At 38.3% G+C, this 13,822-nt stretch overlaps 5 protein-coding genes across 5 annotated transcripts; all 5 read left to right on the top strand.

Annotated features, from left to right (window-relative positions):
* Window positions 1–355: 355 nt before the first annotated feature.
* Window positions 356–3,147, top strand: LOC120004062 (autophagy-related protein 8i-like). Its single transcript, XM_038853287.1, has 5 exons — window positions 356–509; window positions 598–653; window positions 1,358–1,410; window positions 2,533–2,651; window positions 2,760–3,147. The coding sequence occupies exons 1-5, from the start codon at window positions 470–472 to the stop codon at window positions 2,846–2,848; spliced, it is 357 nt and encodes a 118-aa protein (XP_038709215.1). The 5' UTR covers window positions 356–469; the 3' UTR covers window positions 2,849–3,147.
* On the top strand, window positions 2,925–5,858 carry LOC120003528 (peroxidase 5-like). The gene is made up of 4 exons (XM_038852547.1): window positions 2,925–2,934; window positions 3,008–3,086; window positions 4,799–4,979; window positions 5,094–5,858. Exons 1-4 carry the CDS (start codon window positions 2,925–2,927, stop codon window positions 5,856–5,858), a joined length of 1,035 nt encoding a protein of 344 aa, XP_038708475.1.
* A 2,500-nt stretch (window positions 5,859–8,358) lies between these two features.
* Window positions 8,359–9,774, top strand: LOC120004572 (peroxidase 5-like). The gene is made up of 2 exons (XM_038853937.1): window positions 8,359–8,662; window positions 8,773–9,774. The coding sequence occupies exons 1-2, from the start codon at window positions 8,423–8,425 to the stop codon at window positions 9,544–9,546; spliced, it is 1,014 nt and encodes a 337-aa protein (XP_038709865.1). The 5' UTR covers window positions 8,359–8,422; the 3' UTR covers window positions 9,547–9,774.
* A 1,556-nt stretch (window positions 9,775–11,330) lies between these two features.
* On the top strand, window positions 11,331–12,731 carry LOC120004571 (peroxidase 5-like). Its single transcript, XM_038853936.1, has 2 exons — window positions 11,331–11,638; window positions 11,737–12,731. The coding sequence occupies exons 1-2, from the start codon at window positions 11,390–11,392 to the stop codon at window positions 12,508–12,510; spliced, it is 1,023 nt and encodes a 340-aa protein (XP_038709864.1). The 5' UTR covers window positions 11,331–11,389; the 3' UTR covers window positions 12,511–12,731.
* A 212-nt stretch (window positions 12,732–12,943) lies between these two features.
* LOC120004573 (ubiquitin-40S ribosomal protein S27a) lies at window positions 12,944–13,822 on the top strand. Its single transcript, XM_038853938.1, has one exon. It carries the CDS (start codon window positions 13,056–13,058, stop codon window positions 13,524–13,526), a length of 471 nt encoding a protein of 156 aa, XP_038709866.1. The 5' UTR covers window positions 12,944–13,055; the 3' UTR covers window positions 13,527–13,822.

Raw genomic sequence — 13,822 nt, 5'->3', positions numbered from 1 at the left:
TTTAGGATTCACCTGTTATAGCAGAACTGTAAGTTGAGGCGATCTTGAAGTTTGATCCTGTAATTCTGTATCTGGATCGGATCGAAATCAACACAATTCCTTCTATTTGCAGATTCAGCCTGTAAATCTCTATCACCAGGTATCGTAGTCTTAGAATCATGGACTGTCTCTCGCAGCGAAGAACCCTAAACGAAAGCCAAGAGAGTGAAGAATAAGATCACCACTCCGACTGATGGGCCGTAGCCCGTAGGTAGATTTAAACTGTGGCCCGGAATAATGAAACTGGACTGGGCCAGATAAAAAGACCAGGCGTAAAATTATAAAGACCTTGATTTGAATCAGGCCAGAGCCCATATCAAAGTATAACTCATAATAACGTCAGCTAGCTCCATCTCATCTTCCGTACGCGATCGGTGGTACTGGTTTCACGTTGCTTCTCTCTCCTCTCTGTCAAAACTGAGCAAACTTCATGGGGAAGATCTCCGCTTTCAGGGACGAGTTCAGCTTCGGTATGTGTTACTCCGATCGTTTCGATACATCTAGTTTGATTTCTTGATGAATTGTGAAATGAGTCTTATATATCCATGTAAACCGCAGAGCAAAGACTCGAAGAATCGCGTGATATTGTCGCCAAATATCCCGATCGAGTCCCCGTAAGTCGATATTCGCATAATTTCTTTCTTGTTTGCATTTGATTTCTATTATGTGTTAGTATGGAGACTTGTGATAGACTCGCGTCATAATAAGAAACTTCCTGTCTTTCGTTTGCTTCGAATGTATTCAATTTGAAAGATTCTGTTCTTCATGATTTTGGACAAACGTGTAGAACGAGTTTTCAATGTACTGTCAAAGTCAGATACTACAATTTCTTTGTTCCTATGTGAATTGTTTTATTTGTATACTGACGGACCTTCTCATGGCTAAGGAATTGGATGCCCCTCTCACTTATTTGAGACAATAAAAGTTAGGTTACAAATGAGCAGTTGCTAGGCTAAGATACATAAGAGTAACTTTTTTTGCAGAAAGATGCATCTGCATAAGATGGTGAATCTCCCTGGTCGAAACAAATGTTAGGACAGTTTGATCTGCCAAATTCTAGCTTCCAAAAATTTGCTTAATAATCAATGGATCTGCATGTTATTTTATTGTGATAAAGTTTAGTGTTCTGGACCTTCGGGTAGCATTTATATCTGGGAAAAAGGTGCACAAAGTTATCAGAAAGGATTATATTTCAGACAATTCAGGTTATAGACTTAGTACTTTTTTCAATGTTGTATAAGAAATTTGTTAATGGAGTAAAGTTTCCTCTCTGTTGCTGTATGAGTTGAGAGTTCTTCATTGCTGTTAATTTATGCAGGTAATTGTCGAAAGATATGAGAAAACAGACCTGCCTGAGATGGAAAAGAAAAAGTAAGCTAGATTTTAGTTACTTTCCCTTACATGTTGATGATTAATACATGTCAACACTCATCATTATGATCTGAAACATTTTACCTATATGAAATCTTGAATTCGTCACAATCAAGTGATCAACAATTTAGTTTATATTTCCTGTGATATGCTGATGAAAGAAACATACATTTGTGGCCTTTTCAATGAAACAGTTTGTTGAAAGGAAAAAAAGGTTCTATTATGAATTTATTGGATTCCAACTGACTTCTTATATACACAGACTCGGGTAGCTAACCCCGAATAGTTGAAATTAAGGCTTTGTAAAAAAACTGAAAGATAAATTCCCAGCTATTCTGTATATTGGATAAGGGTTGATGAAGTTTCTTTGTAACTCGCCCTTTTAAAAATAATAGGTTCTACAAGTATTTGTGAACTCTTAGTAATCTCATTGCTTTAGCAACTTGAACTCCAGATAGCCAAAATAAAGTTAGTATCATAGTATGTTGACCAGCAAACATACGAAGACTACTAAAAACAATCAATGGCAAAAGAATAGAAGAAGCAAAAGTGCAGACTGTCTGAACCTGTCAAATTTTAAATTCTTGAAACTAAAGAAAACCTAAATAGATTAGAGAGTAGCTACTTGATCTATCAATATGTAAAAAACAACACTAAAGGATGAAGTATAGACTCCATAGGTCCTTAAAACAGGCAACAGTGCAGTCCAACAAATTTAAACTAAATACTAAATTTGTTTTGTCTTTATTTTGCATTTTATTATCTGCATTACTATGTGCCATGGAGCAAGCATCTGTGTGTGTGTCACCTTGGCAGCACTTTTTTTTTTCTTTTAAAACGGAAACTTTCATTAAGAAGAAGAAATATTACCCTCGGCTAAATAGAGGTTAAGAACATTGTTCAGAATTCTAATCTCACTAGAGGCTGGACGACCCAGAAGGGCTAGACTGTCAGCTAGAGTATTGAGATTTATGGTTTTGAATGTCAATAAAATTGTTATGAATGCCTTATCCCCTGCGTCCTTAAATTTTGTTGTTCAATTTTTTATTCTATTTCTTGTTATGCTGTGCGATATATTTGAACATCAGAGTTATCTGATTTGCTTATTTATGCTAATTATAGATATTTGGTTCCCCGAGACATGGCTGTTGGGCAATTCATTCATATCTTAGGAAACAGGCTTCGTCTGCCCCCTGGAAAAGCTCTCTTTGTGTTTGTGAAGGATACTTTACCTCAAACAGGTTAAATTATTGTCATATCCATTGTTTTTAAATTTTCTAACCCTTATGTTACATAAAGTTCTTCCCGTGGTAGATTGTTAATATTTGGTGTCTACTCAATTTCTACAGCTACTTTAATGGATTCCTTGTATGAATCCTTTAAGAATGAGGATGGGTTTCTGTACATGTGCTACAGCAGTGAGAAGACCTTTGGATAGACCAGTATGGATCTGTGATCTCTGAAATACAGTTGAAGAATCCAATCCTGCAACACTTGCTCCCCGAAGCGAATCAATGGTTAAAAGTTTGCCTACTATTGTTAGGCGACATATTATTGTATATATGCTTATGATCTTTAGTCCTTTTTATTCTTTTAGTCTACCTCATTCTGTTACTCTCACAATGGGAGGGAAGAAATCAGGTGAGATGGATAGTGATGTATATACTGATATCTTCTCATCCTCATGGTGCAAACAACTTCAATCTAGTTCCTACCTACATGTTTTCAAATACCTCATTTGCATGGTGTCTTTTAGATGGTATAAGTAAATTATTAATATATTATAAAAGCTGATCAAGAATATTATATGTTCTTTGCTGGCCTGAAATCTTATTCTTGGTGTATCTGTGTGTGTGCCAAAATCAGTTCCAGCCACGCACAAAGCAATGGGCTCATGGCCCAGGCAACAGTCAACTCTGTGTACGCCTATGGTCAGGTCCACACAGTTGATCTTCTGGCTCACTGCTTCTACGAAAGCCCAACAAGTTCACTGCCTTTATGAAAGTCCAACAAGCCCATGGCCTAGGCAACAATCAACTCAGCATAGGCCCATAACCTACACAATCGATCTACAGGCCTGCGACTTGGGCAAGCATCAACCAACACAAGTTCGTGGTCTAGGAAGCTCTCTCACAGGCCATAGCCTCAATTAGCTTAGGGCCGATGTGACAATGGTTGGTCCCAAACCTAGAGCTAGCTGGTTCTTTCCGAAATGCGTTGAGATGCAGTAGTTGACTGGACATCTAGGGGTAAAGCTGATAAAAAGATAGTAATCACCCTTTTGTGTTGTGTGCGTAACGGATATATGCTAGCCAATGAATCATAAAAAATGAGTCATGGGTTTATAACGGATCTATAGGGTAAGGGGTGGTTCTTGAGAGATCCCGCCACATTAAAAGGATCCTATTTTGGAGGTATCTATTTCTCTCTCTAAACATTATGCTTTCTTTCACTAAAATCTCTTAGATCGTCGAAACTTCCCCGATCTATACCACACAATCAAGCTTTCACGGTCGATTCTCTGTATGATCTTTACAGTTGTTGATGGCTTCGTTCGACATTACGTTGATTGTATACTATTTAGTAGTATACTTGGTAATTTTTTTTTCCCTAAATTTGAAGGTGGGTTTGAGCCCACGGAGAGAAAACAAACAATGCGATACAAATTTATTTATTCAAACCGCGTTTTTTCATGGGTCTAGAATTTGATATGGCAACTTCATTTGTGTGTTTTTTGTTCTTTATTCTGGATTTTTCATCATTTGTTCTCCATGTACTGTTAGAATCAAACTTTCTCAAACTCTTGACAGACAAATACTAGGAACAGGTAGATTATGTTCATTCACTAGAGACCAAACAACCAGCTGTCTTCTGTACTTGAAGTAAATAGAAACTTCATCATACAAGATCATGGCCGTCTTCATTGAATTATAAAATTTACCTGAAGTGTTGTAATTTTATGTATGAAAAGTTACAGTAAGGCATGTCCATCACTATCTATAAAGCAGCCAAAGTGAAAACAGCCAAATTAATACAAAAAAAAGCCAATCATTTTAGTCTCTTCACTATATCCTATTGGTTCTTTTAACAAGTCAACAGAGCAAAACTCAATAAAATTATACACCGTCATCAGAGGTTTATGTAGAATTGTTCAAAGCTAAGCTGGTTGTCAGATGGTTACTGCTGCCTGGCCTTCTCAGAATTAATATCAAATCCTACTTCTTTACAAGCTATCCCGCTCCGTCGTCAATGTTTTTTCCACTTATAAATACGAGCAGGTCATTGCCATTTCTCTCCACCTCCAACTTTCTTACAGACATTTCAACACTCTCTCTGAGACTTGAGATTGTGTGTACTATAAAATGGGTTCAACATTTTGTATTGTTTTCTTGATTTTGGTTTCCACAATGTTTTCTGTGTCTGAATCATCCCTTAAAGTGGGTTTCTATAGAAATTACTGTCCATCTGCTGAATTAATTGTTAGATCAGCAGTAAATAAAGCTGTTTCTCGCAATCCCGTCATCGGTGCTGGTCTTGTAAGGATGCATTTCCATGACTGCTTTGTCAGGGTAACTACACATCTCCATTTCATGCTTCCTACTTTACTACTTCAATAATTCAACGTTCTGTACCGATGTTTGCTAACTTTTATTCTGCATAAATATATATCTATTGTGTTGTAGGGTTGTGATGGTTCTGTGCTGCTAGAGTCCACATCAAGTAGTCAATCTGAAAGAGAACATCCTGCTAACAATCCTAGCTTGAGAGGTTTTGAGGTGATTGACGAGGCCAAAGCCCAAATTGAGGCTGTATGTCCAAAAACAGTATCTTGTGCAGACATTCTTGCTTTTGCTGCTAGAGACAGTGCATACAAGCTTGGAGGAGTATATTATGCTGTTCCAGCCGGACGTCGCGACGGGAGTGTCTCGAGTTTCAACGAAGTTGCTCAAAATTTGCCTCCTCCCTTTTTCAATGCAGAGCAAATAATCGAACTGTTTGCCCGAAAAGGGTTGTCAGCGGATGAGATGGTGACACTATCAGGAGCACACTCTATCGGTGTCTCGCATTGTTCTTCATTTTCTAACCGTCTATACTCATTCAATCAGACTCACAAACAAGATCCTTCATTGGACCCTAAATTTGCAGCTACGTTGAAGAAAAAGTGTCCTGATAAAAAAGGTGTCAGAGATCCTACAGTGGCGCTTGATCCTACACCTAATTATCTGGATAATGAGTACTACTTTGAGCTGACGAATAACCGCGGATTACTGGGTTCGGACCAGACATTGATGAGCAGCTCTTCTACAAGAAGGATGGTGTTGAACAATGCAAAGTATGGTTCAACATGGGCCAACAAATTTGCAAAGGCAATGGTGCGCATGGGTTCTATTGAAGTTCTTACTGATGAAGAAGGTGAAATCAGGACATACTGCAGTTCTGTGAACTAAGGATTTTTCTACATGAAAGTTTCCATTCTATTCATTTACATTTATTATTATTATTTTTTTTAATCTTTGGTAATTGGTATTGGCTTCTCAGTTCAAGTGCGTTCTTTCATTTATTATATCTCCTCTGCATGTAACTTAAGGTGTGATTAGATGTCAACTTTTAACTGTATACATATAGTACATCTTGATGAAAACATGCGTGTGCAATTGCTCTTTTAACATTCGTAGCATTTAAATATAAGCAATATTTGATAACAAAAGGAATGAAAAAAAAAAAAAAAAAACGCATCAGTAAGATAAAAATGAATGATTTTTTTGATAATCGAGAACGATATTACACAAGTTTGCCCTTTGTACATCTAATATGAGCTTAAACTCAAGTCATCAGACCCGCACGCACATAAACTTCCCACCTGACGATATAATAAGTTGGGTCAAAACTCAGTACGTGACATGTAGAGGATCTAAGTGCAACTTTTCATATTGACAACCTATAAGGCTATAACTTGTTAAATTTTTTGAAAAGAAAGGCATTAATTTAAGTATCTGGAAATTTAGGTTGAGCCAAAGATATAGAGTCATCTTTTTAACACAAAAATCTAGTGATTAAGGACATTTAGTTTTTACCATGCCAAATGTTCAAACCCACAAAACCCTATATCTGGTAAACTCCACAAATACATTTGTTGTGTGTGAATGTATTTGTGGGGTACTTTTTACCATGTAAAATGTTTAAACCCACAAAACCCTATATCTGGTAAACTCCACAAATACATTCATTGTGTGTGAACATATTTTATGTAAATTTAATTGATCAGTCAATTGGTTATTGTCGGGTTTTTTTCGATTAATTGTTCGATTCGATTTTGTCGACAAATTTTTAGAGTCCTAGTTTAAACTTAATTAGCTCACTATCTGCAAATCAAATAATTTGATGACTGGGTCTCTGACTCTCTGTCTCAATCGATTTTAGTAAAATAAGGAGAAAGACTGTCTCCTACTTGAGGTTAAGCTAATGTCAAAATAAAAGAAACATCCATAATTGCCGGCCCCTCCAAATCTCTCTCTACTCTTGTTTTTTTTTGGTTGAGTTGACAGACAAATACACACGGAGATGGGAAAACTATTTATTAATACGAGAGCAAGTGAATAACAAACTCAACTGTTTTTATTTTATTGTCAGTTTGGATACATAGGGGTAGGGCCATGACCTGGTCAAAAGTCAAACCAAAAAAATACTAGACAAGGTCGTCCCTGGGGCTGGCTAATAGAAAAGGATAACGTTAGGGTTCTGTACATCCGTTCCGTACACAAACTATTATAGTGTTCTCTGAAAATTTCTTCATTAAGAAATATTTATCATCACGGATATTGTTCGTTTTGGGTACCTCTATGCAGGCACGGATCCAACTTAAGTCAAGGATGCACAATTGTCCTTCCTGACTTTTTGTTTTTGTTTTTTAAATATTATTTATTATTTTTTTTTAATATTAATGATATTTTTTTTTGGTGTTAATAGTGGGCAATTTGCCCACCCTAAATGTCGCGGTTAGATTTGTCTTTACACTCTAAGTCGCCTTTTGGTTAAGTTTTTACTTTGTTTCGGTCTACGGGATGCTCAGTCGATGACTCGGTGTTCGCATCACCGCACACACTCTCCTTTTCTTGCAGTTGTCATAACCCATAGACTATTCTCACAGTTGAGGTTTCGGACCTTCCGACCACCCATTCCAACATTTTTATCTAGATTTCTTTTCAACCTTATATTTGTAACAGGCTGTAACATCAATTCAAGGATGTAGGCAACTCATTCCAGCCACAACTATTAGTATGCAAGTTTTGGCATCATATTGATCTTGCTCAAAAAATAATTAATACTAGAAGACATAGTGTTTGCACACGGATTGATAATCAACTTTCAATTATTACTTATCACTATTCTATAAACTTTTGAATTTTATCATTGTTTTTCATCTTCTTGAAGGCATAATAAAAAAAATTGCTAAAAAAAAAGGGGAGCAGGGCAAAATCTTGCCCACCTTAAGATAAAATAATGCGTCTGCCCCTGCCTCTACAAGCAGTTGTACTCTCCCCACACGATTTTAATTCAAGAAATTATCCCGTCTCTTCATATATAGGAACCCATTACCCGTATAGGTATCCAGTGTGTACAATATCCTTGGATGGGAAAATTGCACCCACATCATCTACGTCTTTTCTTTGCCGACGCTTGTCATTTTGTGCTAGTCAAACCAAATACAATTAATGTACTGCAGCCCGCAGTCGCATATTCTAGTGTCCTGTAGAGGAAAATTTCAAAACTAGAAAACTTCAACCCCAAAGGCCAAAAAACCCAAAGAAAAGAAAGAGTAATAGTTGCTTGGGATTCAAAACTAATACCAAATCAAATCCAATAACTTCTTACAAGCCAGCCAACTATAAATAGAAGCACAAAACTGCCTACTCCCTCCACTCTTCATCCATCTCTACAGCTCTTTCATATATCATCCCAATTCCCTCTTAGCATCAGCCGCAACAATCAAGCTACACATACTACCATAAAAATGCAGTCATTTTGTAGCTTTACGTTGAACACTCTTACAATGACCTTTTGCATGGTTTTCTTGCTTTTGGTCTGCACGTTGAGTTCTGCATCTTCATCACCACTTAGAGTTGGTTTTTATAAATCATCTTGCCCATCCGCGGAATCAATTGTTAGACAAGCAGTAAATGAAGGCGTGTCCCGCAACCCAGGCTTTGCTGCTGGCCTTATAAGGATGCATTTCCATGACTGCTTTGTCAGGGTAAGTACCTATATATCTCCATTTCGTTCGTCTTAGAATACTAGTATTCAATTACTTATTTTATACCCATCTTTTGCTTATAATTTGTATTGTTCTATTTGGTGTTGCAGGGCTGTGATGGTTCTGTGCTACTAAAGTCCACACCAGGAAATCAAGCTGAAAGAGACCATCCTGCTAACAATCCCAGCTTGAGAGGTTTCGAGATAATTGACGAGGCCAAAGCTCAGATTGAGGCAATATGTCCACAAACTGTTTCATGCGCGGACATTCTTGCTTTTGCTGCTAGAGACAGTACTTACAAAGCTGGAGGACTAAATTATGCTGTTCCAGCGGGACGTCGAGACGGGCGTGTCTCCATTTTCAAGGAAGTTGAACAAAACTTACCTCCTCCCATCTTCAATGCAGAGCAAATCATTCAAAATTTTGCGCGAAAAGGGATGTCGGTAGATGAGATGGTGACATTGTCTGGAGCACATTCTCTTGGTGTCTCACACTGCTCTTCATTTTCTAACCGTCTCTACTCCTTCAATGCAACTCATAAACAAGATCCTTCGTTGGATCATAGATTTGCAGCTATGTTGAAAAACAAATGCCCTCCATCTAGTAATGGAGGAGCTGCCAGAGATCCAACAGTTCCGCTTGATCCTACACCTACTCGTCTTGACAATAAGTACTACATGGAGTTGAAGCACCGTCGCGGAGTATTGACTTCGGACCAGACACTGATGAGCAGCCCTTCCACAAGAGGAATGGTGGTGGACAATGCAAGACATGCTTCAACTTGGGCTAACAAATTTGCCAAGGCAATGGTGCATATGGGTTCCATTGATGTTCTCACAGGTAGACAAGGTGAAATCAGGAAGTATTGCAGTTTCGTGAATTAAGGGGTGGCCTGCTTAAATGGATTCAAATTCTTCCCATTTCAACATTCTATCATTCTTTCTTTTTTCCTTACAGTTTTTGACTTTGTCTGATTCTAATTTCTTATTTTGAAATTACGTTTGGTTATCCTACAAGTGTAAATTTTTTCGATCATGTAATCCCTTCTCCAATTGTAACTATTACAGTATACATGTCCTGTAACAGAAATCGATTTAATTCAATGAATGTAAAAATGGTTGTCAAAAGTCTTGGCATATATACTCTTCATTACTGCTATCTCCGGTGCGCTGGCTAATGACCCTGATCTGCTTCAAGATCTATGCGTCGTCAAGCCATCTTCAGGTATTATATTTTGTTGGTCGAGTAAGATTAGTTACCCTGCATGACATGCTTCATAACAACCAAAGAGTTATGGACTATCCTGATAACTCCATCAAGGCCGGTAAATTTGTGACCCGAATCAAGAGCCGTAAGAAAAATAAGGTTGTTCCGCAGATCTAGAACATGCCACACCTGCGTCAATGTCCCGACCACTTCATCATACATCTTGATTTTCATGCTACCAATCCCAATCATTTTACAAACATGATTGTTCTCCATTATCACGGTTGCACCATCAATGCTTCTATAAGAAGAAAACTATTAATTATTTGAACACATATGGTAAATACAACCCGAATCAAGAATCCATTAATTTAGCTTATTGTTCATACCTTATAAGCTAACTTATTTTCAACCACTTGGAATATAGCCTAGTTAGTGAATCTCTCTAAGGCTAAACAGTATGGACTTGGAAGGTTCTAAGTTCGATTATCATTATGAGCAATACCCTTGTGACTACGCATTGACCTTTCTTTTTTGAAAGAAACCTTCACTGATCAAGGGAAAGACATTCCAAAGCATACAAAGAAAGAATAGAGCGAGGGACCTCCTCTCTAAACACAAGTTCCCTAGCAGAGATAGCACCTAGGCTAGCTAAAGCATATGCTACTTTGACCCAACTTATCATGTCGTCAGGTGAAAATTTTCTGTGCGCATGGGCCTAGCGACACAAGTTTATGTCCATATCAAATTTCCAAAGGAAAAACATGTATGGTGTCGTACGTTCTCGATCATCAAAAAAAAAAAAAAAAAACTTATTTTCATAGCTTATATATGTTGATGACTATTTAGTTGTATTCATATGGATGCATTGACATTGTGATTGGTAAAAAAGGGGAAAGTATGTTAGAGAACAATGCGTACTTCCTCACAAGTTGCATGGGTTGATGGGAAATAGTACTGTTTACGTAAACGTCAAAATCAAACAACCATGCGTTCGCCACCGTTGTTGATTAACTCCGCGTTTACAGCCCATTTTTCTGAAGAAATGATCAATGGAAGTGAAAATTTCAACCACTTCTTAAATTAAACTAATTAAGGATTGTGTACAGCTAAGACGGCCTTATCAAAGTTAATAAAAAATAAGTCTGAAACTTTCTTAAGGAATTGTGTAATCTCTTTTTGTGCAAAGTCAAAGCATAAAACAATGGACAAATTCTAATCAAGTGAGCATGCAGAGCAGATTGATATATAACACGAAATTAACACATTAAAATGCAGGGCAGGTAGAAGTGTTCAAAGTTAGGAAACTTCAAACTTTGCATAAAAAAAAGGAGAACAGCCATGGTTACAGCTTACGACCAGTACACACATGTTTTGATTTTTCAACGACTAATACCAAATCCAACTACTTGACTACCTATAAATACAAGCACGGAACTGCCTACTCTCGCCACCATTTCTATCTGCAGCTCTTTTATACATTTCAAACTCTCTCCCCCTTTGCCTTCTAATTAACACAAAATGAGTTCAAGCAGTAGCTTTAAGTACTCCAACATTGAATCCATGCTGCTGCCACCTTGCATGGTTTTCTTGCTTTTGCTCTCCACATTGGGTTCTGCATCTTCATCACCACTTAGAGTTGGTTTCTATAAATCATCTTGTCCGTCCGCGGAATCAATTGTAAGAAAAGCAGTTAATAAAGCCGTGTCCAGCAACCCAGGCTTTGCTCCTGGGCTTATAAGGATGCATTTCCATGACTGCTTTGTGAGGGTAAGTACATATATATATCTCCATTTCCTTCGTCTTATTATAAACTACTTACTTCAATGGGTTATTCTATACCTAATCTTTGCTAAATTTTGTTGCAGGGCTGTGACGGTTCTGTGCTACTGAAGTCCACACCAGGAAATCAAGCCGAAAGAGACCATCCTGGTAACAATCCCAGCTTGAGAGGTTTCGAGGTAATTGACGAGGCCAAAGCTCAAATTGAGGCAATATGTCCACGAACTGTTTCATGTGCAGACATTCTTGCTTTTGCTGCTAGAGACAGTACTTACAAAGTTGGAGGACTAAATTATGATGTTCCAGCAGGACGTCGAGACGGGCGTGTCTCCATTTCCGATGAAGTTCCAAAAAATTTACCTCCTCCCTTCTTGAATGCAGAGCAAATCATTCAAAATTTTGCGCGAAAAGGGATGTCAGTTGATGAGATGGTTACATTGTCTGGAGCACATTCTGTCGGTGTCTCACACTGCTTTGCATTTTCTAACCGTCTCTACTCCTTCAATGCGACTCATAAACAAGATCCTTCATTGGATAAAAAATTTGCAGCTATGTTGAAAAACAAGTGCCCTCCATCAACTAATGAAGGAGCTGACAAAGATCTAACGGCACCGCTTGATCCTACACCTACTCGTCTTGACAATAAGTACTACATGGAGTTGGAGCACCATCGCGGAGTATTGACTTCGGACCAGACACTGATGAGCAGCCCTTCCACAAGAGGAATGGTGGTGAACAATGCAAGGCATGCTTCAACTTGGGCTAACAAATTTGCCAAGGCAATGGTGCATATGGGTTCCATTGAAGTTCTCACAGGCAAACAAGGTGAAATCAGGAAGTATTGCAGTGTTGTGAATTAACCCCTGCAGCCGCAAATGATTTGAATTTGTTCTCTGACTTTTCATGATTTTTTTATTCTGTTTTGGCAAATCAAATGTTTATACAATTTTTCAATTTATGTTTGCTTGCCAAGTTCATTAAAGTGTGTAAATCTTTTGTAACATGTAACTGATCCTCCAATTGTAACTACTTGCTCTTATGAACTTGGTATGAATTCAATGAACAAATTTCTTATATATGACATGTGTGCATAGTATCTCCAATGACAACTTTTAATTTTACCTAGTCCGAGTTCCACTATTTTATTCTACGCAAAATAGCATGGTAAATTTTGTGGACAACCTAGATGGGCCACAAGGTCATGACTTATCATGGGCCGGGCTTTTAGGAGGTATATTAAGCGACAGTTAAGGCCATTTTAGTCATTTTAACATACACCACCGTTCAAAACCCCTAAAAATCCCCGGCTGTCACACATTGCGGCTTGCGCGCCTACTTCATCCCTTCCCGGAGAAGAAGAACCCCTTTTTGTTTTTCTCCGATCTGCATCTGGAACAAGGCAAAGATGCAGATCTTCGTGAAAACTTTGACTGGGAAGACCATCACGTTGGAGGTGGAATCCTCCGACACCATTGACAACGTGAAGGCCAAAATCCAGGACAAGGAAGGCATCCCTCCGGACCAGCAACGACTCATCTTCGCCGGGAAGCAGCTTGAGGACGGGCGTACTCTCGCCGACTACAACATCCAGAAGGAGTCAACCCTCCACTTGGTGCTTCGACTCCGCGGTGGTGCTAAGAAGCGCAAGAAGAAGACCTATACCAAGCCTAAGAAGATCAAGCACAAGAAGAAGAAGGTGAAGCTCGCTGTGCTTCAGTTCTACAAGGTCGATGATTCTGGTAAGGTTCAGAGGCTACGCAAGGAGTGCCCCAATGGTGAGTGCGGCGCCGGAACCTTCATGGCCAATCATTTTGATAGGCACTACTGTGGTAAGTGCGGTCTCACCTATGTTTACCAGAAGGCCGGTGGCGACTGATTGATTGTGGTCGGTGGTTTTACAATTAGGATTATCTTAAATGTTTTGCTTAAATAATTGTTGGACCTAAATATATCTTCTGGTTCTTTTGGAGGATTTATAATTTTGGAAATTTTTCGTTCATTTGTTTCTTTTGATTTGTTTGAGCTTACAACTAGTAAGCTGATTATGCTATGGATTTATCTCAATTTGTTCCTGCGGCCTTGTTGTTTTTTGTTCCTTGGAGGTTTTGTTTAGTGTTTTAGAAAAGAAGAACTCCATTGAATGAAGGATGCTGGCTAATTAGACTCTTTCCA

Source organism: Tripterygium wilfordii, chromosome 8 (genome assembly GCF_013401445.1).
Source record: "Tripterygium wilfordii isolate XIE 37 chromosome 8, ASM1340144v1, whole genome shotgun sequence".
Classification (NCBI taxonomy): Eukaryota; Viridiplantae; Streptophyta; class Magnoliopsida; order Celastrales; family Celastraceae; genus Tripterygium; species Tripterygium wilfordii.
This window is presented reverse-complemented; position numbering and strand designations above follow the sequence as displayed.

Bases quoted from the DNA above. Each gene is read 5' to 3' on its own strand.
- LOC120004062 (XM_038853287.1), top strand. From the start codon at position 470: ATGGGGAAGATCTCCGCTTTCAGGGACGAGTTCAGCTTCG. The intron at 1,411-2,532 runs GTAAGCTAGATT...TGCTAATTATAG, and splicing joins CCTGAGATGGAAAAGAAAAA to ATATTTGGTTCCCCGAGACA. The intron at 2,652-2,759 runs GTTAAATTATTG...CAATTTCTACAG, and splicing joins GGATACTTTACCTCAAACAG to CTACTTTAATGGATTCCTTG.
- LOC120003528 (XM_038852547.1), top strand. The intron at 3,087-4,798 runs TCATCCTCATGG...TTGTATTGTTTT, and splicing joins ATGTATATACTGATATCTTC to CTTGATTTTGGTTTCCACAA. The intron at 4,980-5,093 runs GTAACTACACAT...ATTGTGTTGTAG, and splicing joins TCCATGACTGCTTTGTCAGG to GGTTGTGATGGTTCTGTGCT.
- LOC120004572 (XM_038853937.1), top strand. From the start codon at position 8,423: ATGCAGTCATTTTGTAGCTTTACGTTGAACACTCTTACAATGACCTTT. The intron at 8,663-8,772 runs GTAAGTACCTAT...TTGGTGTTGCAG, and splicing joins TCCATGACTGCTTTGTCAGG to GGCTGTGATGGTTCTGTGCT.
- LOC120004571 (XM_038853936.1), top strand. From the start codon at position 11,390: ATGAGTTCAAGCAGTAGCTTTAAGTACTCCAACATTGAATCCATGCTG. The intron at 11,639-11,736 runs GTAAGTACATAT...ATTTTGTTGCAG, and splicing joins TCCATGACTGCTTTGTGAGG to GGCTGTGACGGTTCTGTGCT.
- LOC120004573 (XM_038853938.1), top strand. From the start codon at position 13,056: ATGCAGATCTTCGTGAAAACTTTGACTGGGAAGACCATCACGTTGGAG.